The sequence below is a fragment of the Macaca nemestrina genome, chromosome 14 (genome assembly GCF_043159975.1).
Source record: "Macaca nemestrina isolate mMacNem1 chromosome 14, mMacNem.hap1, whole genome shotgun sequence".
Taxonomy (NCBI): Eukaryota; Metazoa; Chordata; class Mammalia; order Primates; family Cercopithecidae; genus Macaca; species Macaca nemestrina.
Window position 1 is genome coordinate 110992824 of NC_092138.1, and position 23042 is coordinate 111015865.

At 44.0% G+C, this 23042-nt stretch overlaps 1 protein-coding gene across 23 annotated transcripts in view; it reads right to left on the reverse strand.

Moving 5' to 3' along the window:
- Positions 1-23042, reverse strand: part of LOC105464027 (formin binding protein 1) — a 161959-nt gene that overhangs the window by 74074 nt on the left and 64843 nt on the right. For all 23 annotated transcript variants that reach the window (XR_011612885.1, XR_976633.2, XR_976632.2 and 20 more), the window contains exons 3-4: positions 20100-20156; positions 19249-19396 (exon numbers count right to left, since the gene is read on the reverse strand). Coding sequence is in view for 20 of the 23 variants with exons in the window: in XM_011711626.2 (XP_011709928.1) it covers positions 19249-19396; positions 20100-20156 (205 nt within the window). In the remaining 3 variants the exon portion in view is untranslated. The remainder of the gene's footprint in view (positions 1-19248; positions 19397-20099; positions 20157-23042) is intronic.

Consider the following 23042-nt stretch of genomic DNA (forward strand, 5'->3'; position numbering starts at 1 on the left):
ATGAGGTCGGGAGTTCGAGACCAGCCAGGCCAACACGGTGAAACCCCATCTCTACTAAAAATACAAAAATTAGCCAGTGGTACACACCTGTAATCCCAGCTACTTGGGAGATTGAGGCAGGAGAATTGCTTGAACCTGGGGGGCAGAGGTTGCAGTGAGCCAAGATCGTGCCACTGCACTCCAGCTCTGGGCTACAGAGCAAGACTCCATCTCAAAAAATAAATAATAAATAAATAAAATGTGAAGACATATATGCCACTTGGAAAAACGACAGGAATGTTTTATTAAGACAGCAATCACTTTGATCATCTTTTTTAACTGCTTTGAGATAGGATTCAGATATTATCTGATGTACTCATTTAAACTGAGCAATTCAATGGTTTTTAGCAGTCACAAAACTGTACAACCATCAACACAACCAATTTTAGAATATTTTCATCACCCCTAAAAGAAACCTGTACCCCCTAGCCGTCACCCTCCATCTTCCTCAGTCCTAGGCAGCCTGTTTCTGTCTGTGGATGTTTATTCTAGATGTTTCCTATGAATGGAAACACGGTCTGAGGCCTTTGGTAACTGGGATGTGTTCATTATCTCCTAATGTCCACTTCGCATGATTTCAAGGTCCACATTGTCACATGTATCAGTACTTCATTCCTGTTTATTGCCAAATGATTATTCCATTATGTGGCTATCCCACATTTTGTTTGCCCATTCAACAGCTGACAGACTTCTGGGTTGCTTCCAGGTTTGGGCTATTATGAAAAATGCGGCCGGGCCAGCACTTTGGGAGGCAGAGGTAGGCGGATCATGAGGTTAGGAGTTCGAGACCAGCCTGGCCAACATGGTGAAACCCCGTCTCTACTAAAAATACAAAAACTAGCCAGGCGTGGTGGTGCACACCTGTAATCTCAGCTATTCTGGAGGCTGAGGCAGGAGAATTGTTTAAAACCTAGGGGGCTGGAGGTTGCAGTGAGCTGAGATCGCACCACTGCACTCCAGCCTGGGCGACAGAGCAAGACTCCGTCTTGCAAAAAAACAAACAAACAAACAAAAGAAAAAGAAAAATGCTGCTACAAACACTTGAGTAAGAGTTTTGTGTGTTTTGTGTGCCTGGCTGTTTTCATTATTAGATTATTTTAAAACTAAAGATAAATTTCCCTCTTTGCCATCTGCAAAGGCCCTGAGGCAGGCTCTGGTGTGCTGTTAACCTGGGGGCTAGATCTGGAGGAGCCTCAGGGAGAATATCATATGAGGTCAGAGAAGAAAGAGGGAGTTGCATAGGGTCTTATAGGCCTTTTTGTCTGAATGAACCAGAGTTGATGAGTAACTCTAAGATGTTGTGAAGGGAAGAATTCAGATGCTGAGAGGCTGTTGTAACATCCTGGAGATTACTGCAATTTGGACAAGTCGGACGTAATGAGCAGGGCAGGCAGTGAGAGGGGTCAGGTTCTGGGTGCCTTTTGATCACCCAAACCTCCAGGATTTTCTGGGAGATAAGATCAGATGTGCAATAATGAGCTGCCCAGGGTGACTCTGAAGTTGTCAGTCTGAGCTTTAGGCGAGGGAAGACAGAGAGAAGTGGGTCTGAGGAGGGAAGATCATACATGTAGTTTCACATGTATTAAGGCTGATATTTCTATGAGACTCCCAAGAAGAGAGATTAGCCGGGCGCGGTGGCTCATGCCTGCAATCCCATCACTTTGGGAGGCCGAGGTGAGCGAACCACCAAAGGTCAGGAGTTCGAGACCAGCCTGGGCAACATGGTGAAACCCCGTCTCTACTAAAAATACAAAAATTAGCCAGGCATGGTGGTGCATGCCTGTAATCCCAGCTACTCGGGAGGCTGAGGCAGGAGAATCACTTGAACCAGGAGGCAGAGGTTGCAGTGAGCCGAGATGGCACCATTGTACTCCAGCCTGGGTGACAGACACAGACTCCATCTCAAAAAAAACCCCGAAAAACAAACAAAGAAACAAAAAACCAAGCAGAGAGACTAATATGTACTTGGACTTGTGGATCTGAGCTCAGGGAGCAGTCTGTACTAAAGACCGGATTGGGAGTCTTCAGTATAAAGAGGGTAGTTAAAGCCAAGAGACCAAAGAATACAAAGATCCCAAGGAAGGAAGTGCTGAAATATGCAGAAATGTTAAGAGAACGGTGTTGTTTTTTTTGTTCAGTGACCTAAAATCACCAGTTCCCTAAATCCTTTATATTTTTTATTTTTTGAGACGGAGTCTTGCTGTGTTGCCCAGGCTGGAGGGCAGTGGCGTGATCTCGGTTCACTGTGACGTCTGCCTCCCTGTGACCTCTGCCTCCCGGGTTCAAGTGATTCTCCTGCCTCAGCCTCCCTGGTAGCTGGGATTACAGGTGCGACCCACCATGCCCAGATAATTTTTTGTATTTGTAGTAGAGACAGGGTTTCACCATGTTGGCCAGGCTGGTCTTGAACCCCTGGCCTCAAGTAATCCGCCTGCCTCGGCCTCCCAAAGTGCTGGGATTACAGGTGTGAGCCACCGTGCCCAGCCCCTAAATCTTTTAGTATCCTTCCACTGCACCACCCTTGACTTGGTCAATGTCCTGCAAATTTCCCAGGTACATTCTCCACCTTCTCTGGGTCCCCAGAGACTGACATGCAGGGATCTCCTGAACACTTGCCCTCTGGTTCTGATGAGATTTGCCACAAGGAGGTTCTGGGTGATCAGAGGGCAGGAAACTGTACCTGCGGCTTCTCCTCACTGAGATGATACAGGTTGGCTGGGTCCTTGGACCAAAGGGCAAGTGCCCCGCATGCAGCTAATCTCTGGAGTTCCTAATCTGTGAAATTCCTGGAAGGCTCCTCCAGCCCTGTGAGGCCTGGGGGCGACATCAGCTCCCCATGTGACTAGCTCCAGGGCACTGCACCATCCTTACTGCTTTTCCTAGACTCTATTTGTCATGTTGTAAACGCTCCTTTTAATCACCGACCTTCCTTGAATTACTGAGTTTGAATGTGCTGTCTGTTTTCTGGCTCACAAGGTAAGCACTGGTGTTAGAGGCGCACTATGGAGAAGGTCAGGTGAAGGAAGGATAAAAACAAAGAGGTCCGCTAGGTACAACCTCAGAGCTTTTCCCGCACCTCGTCAGAACCTAGGACTTAGCCGAGTCAGAAAAGAGAGCTGACAACTGGAAAGGCTGGGAAGGCAGAGACAACATCAGATTTAGAACAGTGCTCCTTTATAAGGGAATGTTTTCTTGTCTCTCTTTTGAGGTCGAGTTTCACTGTTTTAAGCGCCTCTTTGCAGTCAGTTTTATCTATCCAGCATTTTTTTGGTCTCTGCAAACCCACGGGGAGCCCTTCGGGGCTTCGTTTTTCAACTCTTGTAATGGACACAAGGATAGAACAGAAAAGAAGGGATCCAGGCTGTGGGAGAATTAAGAAGCAGAGCTGAGGGCAGGCTTAAGGAAACTCTGGACCTTGGTGGAGAACGTGTAGAAAATGCAAGTAGGTTTTCTGAAAGCCACACTTTCAGGGAGGACGCCCCAGGAGACCAGAGTGTCCATTTCAAACCACCTGGGCTCAACTGTGCCCTTTCTGGAAGGCACCTCTGGTCCTGAAAGTCTTTATCGGGTGACTTCTCTGCCAAGAGGAGGATCCCCATTTCCCTAGCCGGAGCACCGAGTTATGCAGTTTGCTGAAGAAATGCAGCCGCCCCCAAAGGTTTTACTTTGAGATTCAAAGACAGGCACAAAAAGAAAGAGAAAACCCCAGCACCAATTCAGAGTTGTACTCGGGGTTGACGGTCTCTCTCTCCAGCAATTCTGAAAGTGAATGTTTTAACAAAGTGAAAGCTCCCTCCAGCTTGGGGAAATGCTGTGGGTGGAGAGAGGAAATGCACAGAAGCCCAGCAGACAATGACAGGCATTGCCTGGGGCATGTCACCTCGACTTTCATATAAAAGAAATCTTCTCTTAAGACAAGAGTCTTAAAAAAAAAAAAGTCATATTTTAAAAACACGAGGGATGATTTTGATTGAAAAAATCCATAGAGTAATTCTCTTGCCACTCCTTAGTTCAAATGTATAATAAATAATGCATTTGTGTTTAAGGCACGGTGCGCACCTTGAATTTACTGGTAAGTTATCTCTCATGAAGACTCCTCAGTCACACCTCTCCCCGTATTATTAAACCACTACCTGAAAACTGCAATTACCATCGTACCATTTCAAGGGGCTTAGGAGATCGTGGGTGATGCCCATCTTCCTTCCTTCCAGCCTTTTTTTTTTTTTTTTTAAACACAGTCTCTGTCGCCCATGCTGGAGTGCAGTGGCACAATCTCGGCTCACTGCAACTTCTGCCTCCTGGGTTCAAGCAATTCTCCTGCCTCAGCCTCCCGAGTAGCTGGGACTACAGGTGCGCGTCACTACGCCTGACTAATTTTTGCATTTTCAGTAGAGACAGGGTTTCACCATGTTGGCCAGGCTATCCTCAAACCCCTGACCTCAAGTGATACGTCTGCCTCAGCCTCCCAAAGTGCCGGGATTACAGGCATGGGCTACCACGCCCAGCCCCAGTCTTTTTCACAGTACCTGTCCCTCTATCATTTATCGGGCCATAACATACAAAAAACTGTCTGTGCTGGGGGATCCTTTAGGAAATTAAGGGAGGGAACAAAAGCCCTCCTTTGTGCTCTGTGCCTACCATGACCTGAATAGCTGGGGTTTGTTTCTAGCTGTATCTTCCCTGCTTTCACCGGAAGAGCTATTTTAACAGTTACAAAGTTAAACAAATAAACCAGCTTTGCCAGATGTATTTGTTGTTTACCAACAATGGCAGAACATTTCTTCTCTGGACAGTGAACAAGTGTGTGTCTAAAAAGTGTGCCTGCAAGCGCTAAAGAAGGAGGAATTGTTCTCTGGACAAAGATAAAAAGTGCTTCTTTTGGAGCCATAGAATGAAGTCATCACAGCTCCTTTCTCTCCTATCAGAAAAGAGACAGGAAATGCCATCTCTAGAGACTCAGAGAAATGCTTCTTACTTTCTGCTGTAATGAGATGCTTTTAGTTTCTCTTAAAACATAATAATAAGTTAAACAAACAAACAAAAACAAACCCTAATAGTATCCGGGGTGACAGCTATACTTAATTATTTTATTTCAACTTTTCAGTTGAAATAAAAGTCTATACAGTTCAAATCACCCTTCAAATTTTTTTTTTTTTTTTTAGAAATTTCCCAGTGAACAGAGGTGGCTGAGATTAAAAAAAAAAAAAAATCACAGAGAATCTAAAATAAGCAAGCATTAACTTTAAGAAAAACGACAATGGCAAAGCTTTTGAGATAATTTTACTGAACTGCAAGAAATCACAGACAGAACAGACAAACTCACACAAATGCTATGAGAATGTTTAGTATTCACACTGCAATTAGGTACGACAGCTGCTCATTTTTGCTATTTATATAGATATTAAACCATTAACAGTTAAAAGAGCAAAATATGGCACTGATGTGAGAACAGCCCTTTCAAAAAAAAAAGTAGAAAAAAACGTAAGAATAAACACTCAACTGAGAACAGTCAACCATCTGGAATTTTAAATAAAACTCAGATTCCACAGATGCAAACAAAGGAACAAAAAGACTTGAAAAGGGCAAAGAAAGAGGGTGCTTCCAGCAAATATGCCTATGACAGATTCTGTTTCCTATAAACTCACAGCATAGTAGTGGGTCTGAACACGAGCTGCTTCCCAGTCGGAATCAGGATTCCCAGTTTTAACTGAATTAGAACTCTAAGTGGTATGGATATTTCTATGGACCCTGTGACGTAATGGCAAAACACCTTAGTCCTGTACAAGTGGATGTTTCATACCCCACTTAAAACCCAAACCAGAAACCAGAAACATACACTAAGGGACACGCATTCTATTTTTACTTAGCAAGGCTTATTTTTCCAAGTTCATCCATAGTAAAAATACCTTCTTAATGAACGTGTTCGAAGTTTTCTAAATGCCTACCTCCCAGAGTCATGCTCAGTTGCTTGTCTTCACCCCTAACACTGAGCAGCATGAGGCACTGGGACAGGGTCAGGTCTAAGCAGCAGAAGTTTCCCTCCCTACTTCTCTAGTGCTCCTCTGCTCACTGTTCCTCGGTTATTCTCACCCAGAAGGCTCCACATGCAGCAATTTACCTAGACTTCAGTGATCTTTTATCTGTTTTTCAAAACAATCCTGTCTTCACATTCCTTGAAATCCGAATCCCTGGGCCGGGTGTGATGGCTCATGCCTGCAATCCCAGCACTTTGAGAGGCTGAGGCAGGGGGATCTCTTGAGGACTGGAGTTTGAGACCAGCCTGGGTAACATGGTGAAACCCCGTCTCTCTTAAACAAAACAAAACAAAACAAAAAAAGCAAAGCAAAACAGACACACACACAGAGAAAGAAAGAAAAAGAAAAGAGAAAAGAAAAGAAGAAAGGAAGGGAGGGAAGGGAGGGAAGGGAAGGGAGGGAAGGGAGGGAGGGAGGGAGGGAGGAAGGAAGGAAGGGGGGAAGGAAGGAAGGAAGGGGGGAAAGAAGGAAGGAAGGGGGGAAGGAAGGAAGGAAGGAAAGAAGGAAGGGGGGAAGGAAGGAAGGAAGGAAGGAAGGAAGGAAGGAAGGAAGGAAGGAAGGAAGGAAGGAAGGAAGGAAGGAAGGAAATCCAAGAAATCCTAATTCCTCTCATGGAATGGCTCATTTTCTTGCCTGATCCCTTCTGAGGATATAAAGCTGTTACTTGCAATACCGAATACAGAGAATCTCCATCAAAGAGAGTTTTAGATAGAGTGCTAGGGGGATCATCCCATGTTCACTGCGTGCCCACATGTGCACAGGGCTGCTCCAGGCAGGAGGAAAGCCGTGTGAATAAAACCAAGTCCCCTGTGCACGTGAAACTGAGTGGATCCAGAAGTAAGACAAACAGGGTAAAGGAATAAGGAGGGATGGGTGTGGGTGAAGGTAGCTATTTTAGACAAGGGCAGTCTGGGATGACATTTGAGTAGACACTTGCATAAAATGTGGGAGTGAACTTACAAGGGTCTGGGGAATACCCTCCACGCAGCAGGCAGAGCAAGTGCAGATGCTCTGAGTGTGAAGGGGCTTGCCCTGTTTGAGGAACAGCTAGATGCCAGTGCCACTAGACCAAGGTAAAGGGGACAGGGCCGGAGGGCAGGCAGGGGCTTGACCATGGACAGCCTTGCCAGCCACAGTAAGTATGTTGGAAGATTTAAGAAAGGAAGTGACAGCCGGACGCAGTGGCTCATGCCTGTAATCCCAGCACTTTGGGAGGTTGAGATGGGTGGATCATTTGAGGTCAGGAGTTCAAGATCAGCCTGGCTAACATGGTGAAATGCCATCTCTACTAAAAATACAAAAAAAATTAACGGGACATAGTGGCACACACCTGTAATCCCAGCTACTTGGGAGGCTGAGGCAGGAGAATTGCTTGAACCTGGAAGACGGAGGTTGCAGTGAGCTGAGATTGCGTCACTGCATTCCAAGTCTGGGTGATAGAGCAAGACTCCATCTCAACAACAACAACAAAAAAAAAAAAAAAAAAAAGAAAGAAAGAAAAGAAAGGAAGTGACATGGCCTGATCTACATTATTCCAAGGTCAAGCTGGCTCAGGGGGAGGCTGCTATACTTGCACTCTCTCTAAGGGAGAGCTGGTGGTGTTGGCTCTGAAATGGAGATGGGCAGCTGGACCACTGGCCACAGGGTGAGCACGGAAGCACATAAATGAATTAGGAGGCTCAGCAGAGTCCTCCGGATGACAGATAATGAGGCAAAGGACTAGGGATAGATGTGGAAGAGGTGTGAGAAGTGTTTGGACTCAGAACATTTACCGAAGACAGAGCCAACTAGACTTGTTAACAGATAAGAGATGGAGTGTAAGAGAAAAGAGAAAAGCCCTGGGTGACTATGTGTTTGGCCAGAGCACCTGAGTTTAAGAAAAGGTGTCCCATTTTTTGAGAACTGGAGGGAGTGCAGACTGGAATGGAACATGGATAAGGACTTTGGGGGATCAGAAGTTTGTTTTGGGGCCAGGCGCAGTAGCTCACGCCTGTGATCCCAGCACTATGGGAGGCGGAGGCAGGCAGATCACCTAAGGACAGGACTCTGGGACCAGCCTGGCCAATACGGCAAAATCCCATCTCTATTACAAATACAAAAATTAGCCGGCCATGGAGGCGCATGCCTGTGATCCCAGCTACTTGGGAGGCTGAGGCAGGAGAATGGCTTGAACCTGGGAGGCGGAGGTTGCAGTGAGCCGAGATCATACCACTGCACTCCAGCCTGGGTGACAGAGTGAGACTCTGTCTCAAAAAATAAATAAATAAATAAATAAATAAATAAATAAATAAATAAATAAAAAGTTTGTTTTGGGGTAGGTTAACAGGGTCACTGCAGTACACCACTCTGGAGCCATCATTCACACTTGCTGGACTCCAGGCCTCTGCTGACAAGGATGCAATGGTGATGCTGTATTAGGCATCTAAGGAGAGATGTCAAACAGGTGGCCGAACAAGAATCATGTGAGATACAAAGCATGAGTCAAGTAATTCTCACAATTCCCAGAAGAAAAAGAAAGTATCATTAATTCCAGCTTACAAAGGAGAAACACAAAATCCAAGATCACATTGCAAGCCCATGAAATCAAGAAAAGAATTTAAGTGTCCTGTTGACTAAGTATGTTATCCCATAAAAGATAAAATTTTAAGAGAAATTTCTTTTTTTGAGATTCAGGGGGTGGGTCTCACTATGTTGTCCAGGCTGGTCTTGAACTCCTGGCCGTGAGCAGTCCTCCTGCCTCAGCCTTTCAGGTAGCTGGAAGAAAAAATTTATTTTTTTTTGGCTCACCAGACCAGTGGTTTTGCAGGTGGAACAACCACAGTGGTGAAAGGGCCCACTCTTAATGAACAGAATGCCACTTTTACATGTTCTTTCAAAACAAAGAAGATGGCTGGGCGCAGTGTCTCATGCCTGTAATCCCAGCACTTTGGGAGGCCGAGGTGGGCAGATCACCTGAGGTGAGGAGTTTGAGACCAGCCTGGTCAACATGGTGAAACCTCGTCTCTACTAAAAATACAAAAATTAGCTAGGTGTGGTGGTGGGCGCTTGTAATCCCAGCTATGTGGGAGGCTGAGGCAGGAAAATTGCATGACCCTGGGAGGCAGAGGTTGCAGTGAGCCGAGATTGCACCACTGCAGTCCAGCCTGGGCAACAAGAGCGAAACTCCGTCTCAAAAAAAAAAAAAAAAAAGGCCGGGCGCGGTGGCTCAAGCCTGTAATCCCAGCACTTTGGGAGGCCGAGACGGGCGGATCACGAGGTCAGGAGATCGAGACCTTCCTGGCTAACACGGTGAAACCCCGTCTCTACTAAAAAATACAAAAAACTAGCCGGGCGACGTGGCGGGCGCCTGTAGTCCCAGCTGCTCGGGAGGCTGAGGCAGGAGAATGGCCTAAACCCAGGAGGCGGAGCTTGCAGTGAGCTGAGATCCGGCCACTGCACTCCAGCCTGGGCGGCAGAGCGAGACTCCGTCTCAAAAAAAAAAAATTAAAAAAAAATAATAATAAAAAAAAAAAAGAAAAGAAAAAATCAGAAATGGACTTGTAAATAGCTAGATTATATACACAAACTCCTTTTAGTTTTTGCTTTCCTTCATGCTAAGCTTTACCTATTTGCTGTTGTCTCTTATAACAATATTTTTGTTTTCCTAAATGTATTGGAGTCAGTCCATGCTGCAGAACTGGCTTATAGGAAATTAAGCCCCTTCATAAGGTCCACAAACAGGACCTACTGAACATCTAACTTTAAAAAGAATGTTATAGGCTTTAGTGCAGTATCCATTTTCAAACATTTCAGAAACCTCAGGAAAAGTTTTAAATAGTCAATTCTAAGTAATGTGGGGTCTGTAAGCATGCAGGTCTGAGGTTTATAAACATTTTAGTGAGTCACTGAAAGTACTGTATAATTGTTTCCTCTAGAACTCTTCAGATAACTACTGCCAAAAAGTGATTCTGCTTCTGGCCAACACTTAGTGAGTAATGAACCATATTTTCCACCTGCAGGGAGAATTTTTCTTGGAATTCCAGAAAATGTTGGCAAGAACCTCCTGGTTCTCCTTCTGGAGCTACAAATCTTCACAAATTTCTCATATATGATTAGTGGTAATCACTGTGGAAAAGCCTAGACATACTCAAAGGCTGGAGCTACACCAAACAACCTCTAAAACTCTTTTCTTCAATAACTTGACTCAGTGTTCAAAAGTTGCTGGTAAGAGTACATTTACAGTAGTTCTTATGGAGGAATATATGTGTTATCAACTCTGAATTACCCACATCTCAGATAAGCTGATTCACACCCATGTTTATCATTTCAGTGACATTTGGAAATCTATCGGTAAGTCTACAAATCTATCGATAATTCTATCTGTAATTCTATTATAATTCTCTGAACATAAGTTATCAGAGTCTTATCAAAACCATAAATCATGTATGTTTAATCACGTATGCTTTGACCTCATAGTCTCACTTCTGAGAATTTAGTTTGGGGAAATAATCTCAACCCATACACAATGCAAACAGCTTTGGAAGTAAAGAGTTTTCTACTGTATTGTTTATACAACTAAGTAAATGAGTCAAAAACTGATAATAGCCTATAAATCAAACAATACAGAATTAGTTAGGCAAATTATAACTTTGTTACAATAATGCACAGCTACTAAAATTCCAAATATTTTTTCTTTCTTTTTTAACTTCTCTTCCAATAACTTTGATAAAATTCCAATTATTTAAACTACACTTTTGGCTAGGCACAATGCCTCACTCCTATAATCCCAGCACTTTGAAAGGCTGACGTGGGAAGACTGCTTGAGCCCAGGAGTTCAAGACCAGCCTGGGCAACAGAGCCGGCCCCCTCCCTTAAAAAAAAATCTACAAACAAAAACATATACTTTTGCAGGCAAAAACATGGAAAATGCTTACAATATTAAGTGGAGAATCGAGAAGAATATAAATTATAGCTATATAGCTATATAAGGATTAACATTCTTAACATTCTTTTTTTTTTTTTTTTTGAGACAGATTCTTGCTCTGTGGCCCAGGCTGGAGTACGGTGGCGCAAACTAGGCTCACTGCAAGCTCCACCTCCTGGGTTCACGCCATTCTCCTGCCTCAGTCTCCCCAGTACCCGGGATTAGAGGTGCATGCCACCATGTCCAGCTAGTTTTTTGTATTTTTAGTAGAGACAGGGTTTCACCGTGTTAGCCAGGATGGTCTCGATCTCCTGACCTCATGATCTGCCCACCTTGGCCTCCCAAAGTGCTAGGATTACAGGCGTGAACCACCACGCCCGGCCTTTTTTTTTTTTTTTTTTTTTTTAGACTGAGTCTCGTCTGTCACGCAGGCTGGTGTGCAGTGGCACGTTCTCAGCTCACTGCAACCTCCACCTCCTGGGTTCAAGCGATTCTCCTGCCTCAGCCTCTGAAGTAGCTGGGATTACAGATGTGCACCACCAAGCCCAGCTAATTTTTGTATTTTTAGTGGAGATGGGGTTTCACCATGTTGGTCAGGCTGGTCTCAAACTCCTGACCTCAAGCAATCCACCCGCCTCGGCCTCCCAAAGTGCTGGGATTACAGGCATAAGCCACTGCGCCCAGACAATATTCTTAAATAGTATACATATCTGAAAATGATATCAGGAAGAAAACTTTGAAAAATGAGGATTTTTGATTTATAAGGGTTTGTGAGATTTTGTCCTTTAATTCAGTTTTAGTAATATTATTTTTATATGCACCCCGAAGGACTGGCCACTGATTCCATTATGTCTACAGAAATGGTGAACATCTCCCCGAAAATGCAATTGCCCTAAGTGGGACCCACCAGGTGAAGAAGCTATAGGGCTTCCTTGTCCAGGGCTTCCAGGACTGCTCATGTTTTCCTGAAGAGACAGATGCAGCCTCAGATGTCAGGCAGGGAAGAACCTAAACTACTAAATTCTTGCAGGGGGGAAAGGTTCTCTTTTTAGTGAATCTGCTTTTTGTTTTGCTTTGTTTTTTTTTTGGGGGGGGGGCGGGGTGGAGTCTCGCTCTGTCACCCAGGCTGGAGTGTAGTAGTGTGATCTCGGCTCACTGCAACCTCCACCTCCTGTGTTCAAGTGATTCTCCTGCCTTAGCCTTCCGAGTAGCTGGGATTACAGACACGTGCCATCAGGCCCAGCTAATTTTTTTTTTCTATTTTTAGTAGAGATGGGGTTTCACCATGTTGGTCAGGCTGGTCTTGAACTCCTGACCTTGTGATCCGCCCGCCTCAGCCTCCCAAAGTTCTGGGATTACAGGCGTGAGCCACCGTGCCTGGCCGTGAATCTGCATTTTTAAAAAATCAACATATTTTCACCAAAATGAGCCCACAGATTTGTGCATCAGGACAAACAATGGATAGTTATAACATTAAAATGAACTGCATTGTGATACAAAAATATAGTATATGTGCAGCAAAAAAGCATCTTTTCTCCTAGATACTTAAATAGAAGTAGTAATCCTGTTTTACAGTTAGATTTTTTCTTTTTTTTAATTTTTTTTTGTGGGGGGGACAGAGTCTCACTCTTTCGCCCAGGCTGGAGTGCAGTGGCGTGATCTCGGCTCACTGCAACCTCTGCCTTCCAGGATCAAGCGATTCTCCTGCCTCAGCCTCCAGAGTAGCTGGGAATACAGGCACATGCCACCGCGCCTGGCTAATTTTTGTATTTTTAGTAGAGATGGGGCTTCACCATGTTGGCCAGGGTGGTCTAAAACTTCTGACCTCAGGTGATCCACCTGCCTTGGCCTCCCAAAGTGCTGGGATTTACAGGTGTGAGCCACTGTGCCCAGCCTACAGTTAGATTTGAAGACTTAAAGATCAAACAGCAGTAGGGCTACAAAGGCAAGAATGCCAATGACCCCCTCTACTTCTATTTCCTTTGAAATCCATACAAAAAAAAGGAAAGAAACATTATCTTTGCACAGAGAGCCATTTTTCATCACACTGACCCTTGTTCATCCATTCAAACACAGCAAAACCTAGGTAAAAAGCAATTTTCAACCAGTATTGTCCATTGAACTTGGACATTCTTTCTATGTGCAGTAATGAGATCCAGCAGTAATCCTGTAAATTCTAAATCATCCTTTGGGCAGCCAGGATTCTGCCACTGTATCAAATGGCCCAATCTGTACTATGCTGATGGTTAAGGATGGTACTTAAGTAAGGCATTATTTCTAGTCAGCCATGAAAAATAGTAGCTGGGTCTAAAATGTTAAAAGCAGCTTCTTGTTTCCTAGGCCATCAACCAATTCCACATTTTATTTATTTATTTATTTATTTTTCGAGATGGAGTCTTGCTCAGTTGCCCAGGCTAGAGTGCAGTGGAACAGTCTCGGCTCACTGCAACCTCCGCCTCCCGGGTTCAAGTGATTCTCCTGCCTCAGCCTCCTGAGTAGCTAGGATTCCAGGTGCATGCCACCACACCCAGTTAATTTCCACACCCGGTTAATTTTTGTATTTTTAGTAAAGATGGAGTTTCACCATGTTGGCCAGGCTGGTTTCGAACTCCTGGTCTCAAGTGATCCTCCCGCCTCGGACTCCCAAAGTGCTTGGATTACCACTTCAAGTGAGCCACCGTGCCTGGCCCAATTCCACATTTTTAGAAATGTCATTTTAAAATCACTGAACAACTACCATATGACACCTGCTCACAGGAGGCCCTAAACATGCTCCATTTCCTACTTCCCTCCCTCTCTTTCTCTTTTCTTTTCTTTCTCTTTTGAGATGGAGTCTCGCTCTGTCACCCAGGCTAAAGTGCAACGGCACGATCTCCGCTCACAGCAACCTCTGCCTCCCAGGTTCAAGTGATTCTCCTGCCTCAGCCTCCCGAGTAGCTAGGATTACAGGCACGTGCCACTGTGCCTGGCTAATTTTTATATTTTTAGTAGAGACGGGGTTTCGCCTTGTTGGCAAGGCTGGTCTTGAACTCCTGACCTCAGGTGATCTGCCTGCCTCGGCCTCCCAATGTGGTGGGAATACAGGTGTGAGCCACTGCGCCTGGCCAACATGCTCTGTTTTCTGTAACAAGCCCTAATCGAGAAGCTCTGGGGTGGAAATGAGATTCTGTATTGAGTAACAGAATGATTACAGCAAGTGAAACCGGATATGCAGCATCTATATATCAGGATACCTGAACGTTGTGTTAGGAGATTCATATTTGTCTTCTCACAATCGTCCCCACAACTCCCTAAGGTGGCTATGATCAGCCTCAGCTTACAGATTCCTAAGTGGATGCTCAAAGAGTTTTCATAACCTGCCTAGGGCAGGGCTGCCAGGAATCCTGAGCAAGGTTGTCGCCTGGAACGCTTGCGTCCTTTCCTCTCCTCTGCCCACCACCAAGCAGCGGGCTCCAGCTCTGTGAACACAGAACTTCCGTGGCCTCTCCCCATCTTTTAAGAAAGACCTGAAGCATGCTGTCAGCCCCTCATCACAGCACAGTGGGAAGGTGACTGAGTCTGGCCTCAGAAGACCTGGATTTGAGTTCTAACTCTGTTATGCTATGTCCACCAATAATTAACCTCACCAGAAGACAAAAATGATAGCATTCCACTGTTCTCTTAAGACTCATCCTTACAAAAATTAGTGTTTACTAAGTTAAGTCAGGGTAGCCAAAAAAAAGTAAAAGCTCTAAAGGAGAAATGTTGGTTATTACGAGAAGGTCTTAAATAGCTCTTTTTCTTCGTTTTCCTTTTTTTTTTTTTGAGACAGGGTCTCACTCTGTCACCCAGGCTGGAGTGTAGTGGTGCCATCTCAACTCACTGAAACCTCCGCCTCCCAGGTTCGAGCGATTCTCGTACCTCAGCCTCCCGAGTGCTGGGATTACAGGCATGAGCCACCGCGCCCAGCCAAACAGCTCTTTTTCTAAGGCTAGCTGCAGATGAGGATGTTCATACTGTTTACTCCAGCATCCTTGAAGGTATGTTGAAAAAAACTCACTGGAAACAAAACCATGCCTGCAAACATGCACTGCCCTGAGAGGGAGGCAGCCTGGGGGACACCCAGCTCCTCGACAGAGCAACACGCCCAGCTCACTTCACCTTCCTGTGCTCTAGGGTCCTTATCTTGGGCAAAATCTGGAAAACTAGCAGTCCCCATTGAGGTTAGCTATTATTATCTATAGCAAGCACGAGGCTAAACACTCGGCCTCCTGAAGTGCTGGGACTACAGGTGTGAGCCATGACGCCCGGCCTCCAATATTATTGGAATAATTTTTAAAATTACAGTGATTAGTATACCACAATGCTAATTCATTATTTACTCATTAGAAATAATGGCAACAATTATGTTAGAAAACAGAAAAAACAGGCCAGGCATGGGGGTTTATGCCTATAATCCCAGCACTTTGGGAGGTTGAGGTGAGAGAATCACCTGAACCCAGCAGTTTGAGACCAGACAGGGCAACATAGCAAGACCTTGTCTCTACAAAATTTTTCAAAACTGGCTGAGCATAGTGGCACATGCCTATAGTCCCAGCTACTTGGGAGGCTAAGATAGGAAGATCACTTAAGTCCAGGAGGTTGAGGCTGCAGTGAGCCATGATCTCACCACTGCACTCCAGCCTGGGCAACAGAATGAGACCCTGTCTCAAGAAAAGAAAGAAAGAAAGAAAAAAGGAAAAAGAAAAAAAGTGCTCATGAGGCATTATATTAAAATAGTACAAACAGGTCAGGTGCGGTGGCTCACGCCTATAATCCCAGCACTTTGGGAGGTCGAGGCAGGCGGATCACCTGAGCTCAGGATTTCGAGACCAGCCTGGCCAACATGGTGCAACTCCATCTCTATTAAAAACACAAAAATTAGCCAGGCATGGCTGGGGGTGCCTGTAATCCCAGATACTGAGGAGGCTGAGGCAGGAGAATTGCTGGAACCCGGGAGGCAGAGGCTGCAGTGAGCCAAGTTCGCGTGACTGCATTTCAGCCCGGGCAACAAAGCGAGGCTCCGTCTCAAAATAAATTCAATAAATAAAATAAAATAGCACAAATACACACATTTGTTTACTGATATTCTTTCTAATGTTTCAAAAGGTTTCACGATTTTCTAAAATGTCATTTTAATTTAATTACAGAATATTTCAAAAGAGCATGTTTACAGCTCCTCCCAACAGAACATCTGACTCAGAAACCTGTACTTGCAGTTCTCCTTAAAATAAAAGGAACACTATGTATTGCAAGATATTTAATGTGTATATGTACCACCTATAATTTATTCCATAAATTACTATAATTTTTGATTAACAAAAGGAACTAAATCCAAAATACAGATATGACAGACTATAAAAAAAGTCATGATTAACAGTGAGTAAATAAAATACAAAACAACTTGGTCATAACACAGCGTAGGAATATGAGGGGGCGCAGTGGCTCACGCTTGTAATCCCAGCAGTTTGGGAGGCCAAGACGGGTGGATCATTTGAGGTCAGGAGTGCAAGACCAGCCTGGCCAACGTGATGAAACCCTGTCTCTACCAAAAATACAAAAAATTAGCCGGGTATAGTGGCATGTGCCTGTAATCCTAGCTACTTGGGAGGCTGAGACAGGAGAATCGCTTGAATCTGGAAGGTGGAGGTTGCACTTAGGTGAGATTGTGCTACTGCACTCCAGCCTGGGCAACACAGTGAGACTCTGTCTTGAAAAAAAAAAAAAAAGAGACAAAGCATTGACAAAAGAAACAAATAGGAAAAAAATATAAACCTTTGCAAGGTCAAGGGAAGTTCAGGGTCCAGGGAAGCAGTCCATGATCATGCTAAGATTTCCGGTATTTATTTTATCACTATATTAGACATTTGTACTTCATTCTGAACCTTAGTATTCTGTTTCACTGCATCCTTTCTGTCACTAAAGAAATCTTTAATGAATGGTCCAGCAGAGGTTGTCATCTAATTTAGGGCTCCAGTGCAGGGTTTCTCACACTCAGCACTATAGACATTTCGGGCCAGGTCATTCTTTGTTGTGAAGCTGTCCTATGTATTGCGGGATGCTTAGCTGCCTCCCTGGCCTCTTCTCTCTAGATACCAGTAGCAACCCCTTAGCCACAATCCCTGAGACAACCAAAAGTGTCTCCGAACACTGACAAATGTGGCTGGAGTAGGGAGTAAAACTGTCCCTAGTTGAGAACCATTATGCTAATGTCAACAGATGAAGATTCATCTCAGTTTACTGGCATATTGTTGTTTTAAACCAATGGGGTGATCTTAAGGCATTTATCTCTTCCTAACTTTTAAACCTATCCAAGGCCGTATGTTACACATTTATAGTTTAGAAAGAACTAAATTGAGACATTTTCAAATGCTTTCCTGCCCAAGGGCCCTGGCTGCTCTCTATTGAATGCTTGTCCCACGCAGGTCCTAATCATCCCTCAAGTCTTGTTAAGGCCTTAACTGCAAAGTCCCTTGGGAAGCTTCTTCCTGACCCCAGAGCATGAGCATGTCAGCAATCCCATCGTACGCTCTCATAGCACGTTGTACTCTTACTTTGTGGCAACTACCATAATTGCAATTAAATAATCACTTTTGTCATTATTACTTAATGTCTCCTCCATTTCAGCAGAAGTCATAGCAATCTTGTTGGCTCATGCATCCCCAGGGCATTAAAAGAACTGTTGTGGCCGGGCGCAGTGGCTCACGCCTATAATCCCAGCACTTTGGGAGGCCAAGGCGGGTGGATCATGGTGGTCTGAGGAGTTTGAGACCAGCTCGACCAATACGGTGAAACCCCATCTCTACGAAAAATACAAAAAATTAGCTGGGCATGGCGGTGGGCACCTGTAATCTCAGCTACTGAGGGAGGAGAATCGCTTGAACCCAGGGTGCAGAGGTTGCAGGGAGTCAAGATTGCACCACTTCACTTGAGCCTGGGCAAAACAGCAAAACTCCATCTCAAAAAAAAAAAAAAAAAATCTTTATCACTGGCCAACATGGCTACTTTATTACTAGTAACAAATTATTCTGCACTTCATATGCAATCAAAATACAATGATATAGACCATGGCTTAAAGATAAATCCCTTAAGGCAAAATCATGACTAAGAATAGACTTTGAGCATTCATTTTTGTCTTTGGTTAACAACAAAACCTATTTATGAAAAGATGAAAATGGTGGTAAGAAGAACAATAAGGTGTGCTTCATTAGACAGCAATGAATGAGGTGAGGAACAGAATGGATGTAACTGGGGACATCTTTCCAGTTTTTTGACCTACTTATAAGCACTATTTTTATTTTTTTATTTTATTTTTTTTTTTGAGATCAAGTTTTGCTCGTCATCCAGGCTGGAGTGCAATGGTGAGATCTCGGCTCACTGCAACCTCCGCCTCCTGGATTCAAGCAATTCTCGTGCTTCAGACTCCCTAGTAGCTGGGGTTACAGGTGCCCGCCACCACGCCCAGCTAATTTTTATATTTTTAGTAGAGACGGGGTTTCACCATGCTGGCCAGGCTGTTCTTGAACTCCTAAGCTCAGGTGATCCATCTGCCTAGGCCTCCCAAAGTGCTGGGATTACAGGCGTGAGCCACCATGCCTGGCTGATAAACACTAATTTTAATACTGTTTATTCCACAGAGCATACACCATATTATATTACTTACTTGTTTTTTAAATGTCTGATACCCTGAAATATATTTAAATTCCTCAAAGGGATGCATATTCCTGGGTCCACAGATGAGTTTCAGACTGTCTGAAGGACCCTTGACATTTTACATAGAGACCTAGAAACACTTTCTAGGAACAGGGTCCGTAACTTTTTTTTTTGTTTGTTTGAGACAGAGTCTTGCTCTGTTGCCCAGGCTGGAGGGCAGGTGCGCAATCTCGGCTCACTGCAACCTCCGCCTCCCAGGTTCAAGCGTTTCTCCTGCCTCAGCCTCCTGAGTAGCTGGGATCACAGCTGCATGCCACCACGCCTGGCTAATTTTTGTATTTTTAATAGAGACGGGGTTTAATAGAGACAGGGTCTCAAACTCCTGACCTTGTGATCCGCCAACCTCGGCCTCCCAAAGTCCTGGGATTACAGGCGTGAACCACCGCGCCTGGCTGGGGTCCATAACTTTAATATGATTCTCAAAGGTGTGAGTTTAAGACCCATAGTCTTACATGGTTTTATTTAATTTTAATCATCTAGGGATATTCCCACTGTGTTTGGTCCATCCTCTAGGAAGAAAAAGAATAAAGTTTTGCTTACTGATTTCCTCTCCTGTTTCAGTTCCTGAACATAGCGTGCCAAGTCCACAATGATCTGTGATGCCATGTTCTCGGAGATAACTTCATGCTGCCCCGCATAATCATTCATTTCGTTCAGGGTGGAAATGAAAGCTTTACATGACGTATACCTATGGAACAGAACACACACCGCTCCGTTTCACACAAGGCCACGTTCATTCATATTCTGCTTTACACCAAGAAAATATTAATTAAAATCAGGTTAATTGGCATCACCTCCCATAGGATCCTGAGTATTCATTACACATCGAGTCTTCCCATCAAAATGGCTCAGAATTAATTACAATGGAAACACTTTTCATTTTGCAAAACTGAACCGTTCTGCGTAATGTAATATTTGGCTTTAATACTTAGCCAAGATATAATCCAAAATTCATATACATGCTGCATGTACTAATGTAAAGGATATTTAGATATACATTAGAGATATAGTATTTGAGCTGTCTGTGTTAAGATGCCTTAATCACTGACTGAAATGGACATATTTCTTGGGTGAATGATTAGCATAACAGGGACTCCTGATAGTGCCAAACCAAATCAAGACTCTGGAATGCAGATTCCATACTTCCTGTTTTTGCTTAATTACATTCTAAAGTTTTCCTAATTACTTTAATTGAAACAATCTGGCATAGGTCCAGTGACTCCGTATAAGAAAAGTTAATTATGTTTTTATTGTTCTCTCCTCCAATTTAAAAACTGACACAAAATGAATGGGAAATGCAACTTAGTTTTATAGACATGTATTTCTCCTTTCTGTGTGTAGTCACCAATGGCATGTGTCTATTACAAGACAATTTTCAATGGTAAACATACTTGTATTCTTCTTCCTCCTTCGAGTTCTTTTTAGGTTGGTACTTCTTTGAAAGATTCCTAAAATAAAAATGCAGACATGTCAGCTTTACATAGAAAGATAATTGAGAAATCAGGAATGAAAGATAACATTAGTGCTTTTGTTACAAGTTTAAAACAAACAAAAAAAATGTCCACAGCTGAAATTCATTTCCTTCAATCTTTCAACATGTGTGATGAAGCTACTGTTATTAAGAACGTGCACAGCTTTTCATCTTTTGTCTCAAAGGCAGAGCAAATAAGAACAGAATTATTTAATTGGAGAGGACAGACCATGTGTAAATATGCAGTGGCTTTCTTTTTTTTGAGATGGAGTCTCATTCTGTTGCCCAGGCTGGAGTGCGGTGGCATGATCTCAGCTCACTGCAACTTCCGCCTCCCGGGTTCAAGTGATTCTCCTGCCTCAGCCTCCTGAGTAGCTGGGACTACAGGTGCCCGCCACTACGCCTGGCTAATTTTTTTTGTATTTTTAATAGACAGGAAGTGTCACCATGTTGGTCAGGCTGGTCTTGAACTCCTGACCTCAAATGATCTGCATGCCTCGGCCTCCCAAAGTGCTGGGATCACAGGTGTGAGCCACTGCGCCCAGCCGTTCAGTGGCTTTCATTTGTAGCACTGAGCTGTTTTTCTTATCAGGCCACCATTCTCTCGTGGTCATCCTGAGTTAGGGCATTATTGCTTCAAATCCAAGGAAAACTGTGTCCAAATGTTTAAATTAAAACATTTAACACCGGCCGGGCACGGTGGCTCATGCCTGTAATCCCAGTACTTTTGGGAGGCCGAGGCAGGCAGATCACCTGAGGTTGGAAGTTTGAGACTGGCCTGACCAACATGGAGAAACCCCGTCCCTACTAAAAAAAAAAAAAAATTAGCTGGGCATGGTGGTGTATGCCTGTAATCCCAGCTACTCAGGAGGCTGAGGCAGAAGAATCGCTTGAACCTGGGAGGAGGAGGTTTTAGTGAGTCGAGATTGCGCCATTGCACTCCAGCTTGGGCAACAAGAGTGAAACTCTGTTTAAAAAAAAAAAAAAAAAAAAAAAAAATCAGAGTTCAAGGGCATGTTTCTAAGGCTGTGTTGGCTGCTCTACCAGCGAGCACATGAAAACCACCTGTGAATAAGTCTTCTTGAAGGAAGTCGAAACAATATTTTGGGAGTATTGATGCTAAGACATTTAACTAGAAAAACTTTTAACCTGCCTAGCAGGTTTGCATTGAACACATTCAGACTGGCCAAAATCATCCTAGTTTCCCTTCCTAATCTCATCTCAAAGTTAAGAATCTAAATATTTTTCTTTATATTTACAAATAGACACAAAAACTAAGAGGTAATCACATAAAAAAAAAAACCCTCACTAACACTGGTTCTACTGACTGATTTATCGTGGGTCCTGACTTCAGGTGACTGTAGTTAGAGAAATAGCCATAGCATGTTTTCTTGTTTGTTTGAGACAGAGTTTCCCTCTTGTTTCCCAGGCTGGAGTGCAATGGCACGATCTTGGCTCACTGCAACCTCCGCCTCCCGGGTTCAAGTGACTCTCCTGCCTCAGCCTCCCGAGTAGCTGGGACTGCAGGCATACACCACCATGCCCAGCTAATGTCTGTGCTTTTTAGTAGAGACGGGGTTTCGCCACATTGGCCAGGCTGGTCTCGAACTCCTGAGCTCAGGTGATCCACCCACCTTGGTCCCCCGAAGTGCCACTGCACCTGGCCAAGAAATAGCGAGAGCATGCTGAGCAGTAATCCACAGTAGGAACTCGCCATGTGTCAGCATCTCAGTCCTCACTTCCTTGTTAATTCCCTGTTGCTATTCCTCTTTATTATTTCACATTTTACTTTTATTTCTTCTACTTCCCCCGAATCTACAGATGTGCCTAGAAAAATATGTGATAATGAATTTACAATTTTGATCATGGTGTGTTTTGCATACCAAGTGACATGTAGTTTCATCTGTAACAAATGCTACTAGATGATGGGAGAGACCACCGGCTTTAGTACAAAGGGCATGGCTCTGGAAATCAAGAGACCATGTGCCTGGACAGCATGACCTCGGCAAATGAGCCAGTCTGTGCTTCCCGTTCCTAATGTGTACGTCAGCAGGGGTTGGACAACATGACCTCCATTGTCCTTCTTGTTTTGAAATTCTGAGGACTAGATAACATCCAGTAGAATATCAACTGTTGCAGTTATTCAAAAAATGGAGGCATGTATATATAATAATAGTTTAAAAGTTATAATTAGACCAACTGATGAAAGAATGTAGTTAATTCAAGACTGAGATCATGTTGGCATACACGTCAACGTATCAACTATGACATGCTTTCTCTGCCAATACTGAAGATACATAGCAGAGTTTAATAATTCTAGATCCAAAAGAATGTGAAAAAGCAATGATTTCCTTAAAGAAAGTCCCTTGGAGAAAAAGCAATGCAAAAAAGAGAAATATTTTATGTCAAAAGCATGGTACAGGTCTTTGAGTTGGATTATGATCACAATCACTCCTTAAAAGGTAGATGTAGTAAAAACACCACAAGGATCAAAAATAAAAGGAGACCGGGCACGGTGGCTCACGCCTGTAATCCCAGCACTTTGGGAGGCCAAAGCGGGCAGATCACAAGGTCAGCAGTTCGAGACCAGCCTGACTAACATGGTGAAATCCCGTCTGTACTAAAAATACAAAAATTAGCTGGGCTTGGTGGTGTGTGCCTGTAATTCCAGCTATTCGGGAGGCTGGGGCAGGAGAATGGCTTGAACTCGGGAAGCAGAGGTTGCAGTGACCTGAGATTGTGCCACTGCATTCCAGCCTGGGCGACAGAGCGAGACTCCATCTCAAAAAAAAAAAAAAAAGAAAGGGAAGTGTACGCAAAACAGATGACTACATAATCAATGGGTTATTTTCCAAATATATTG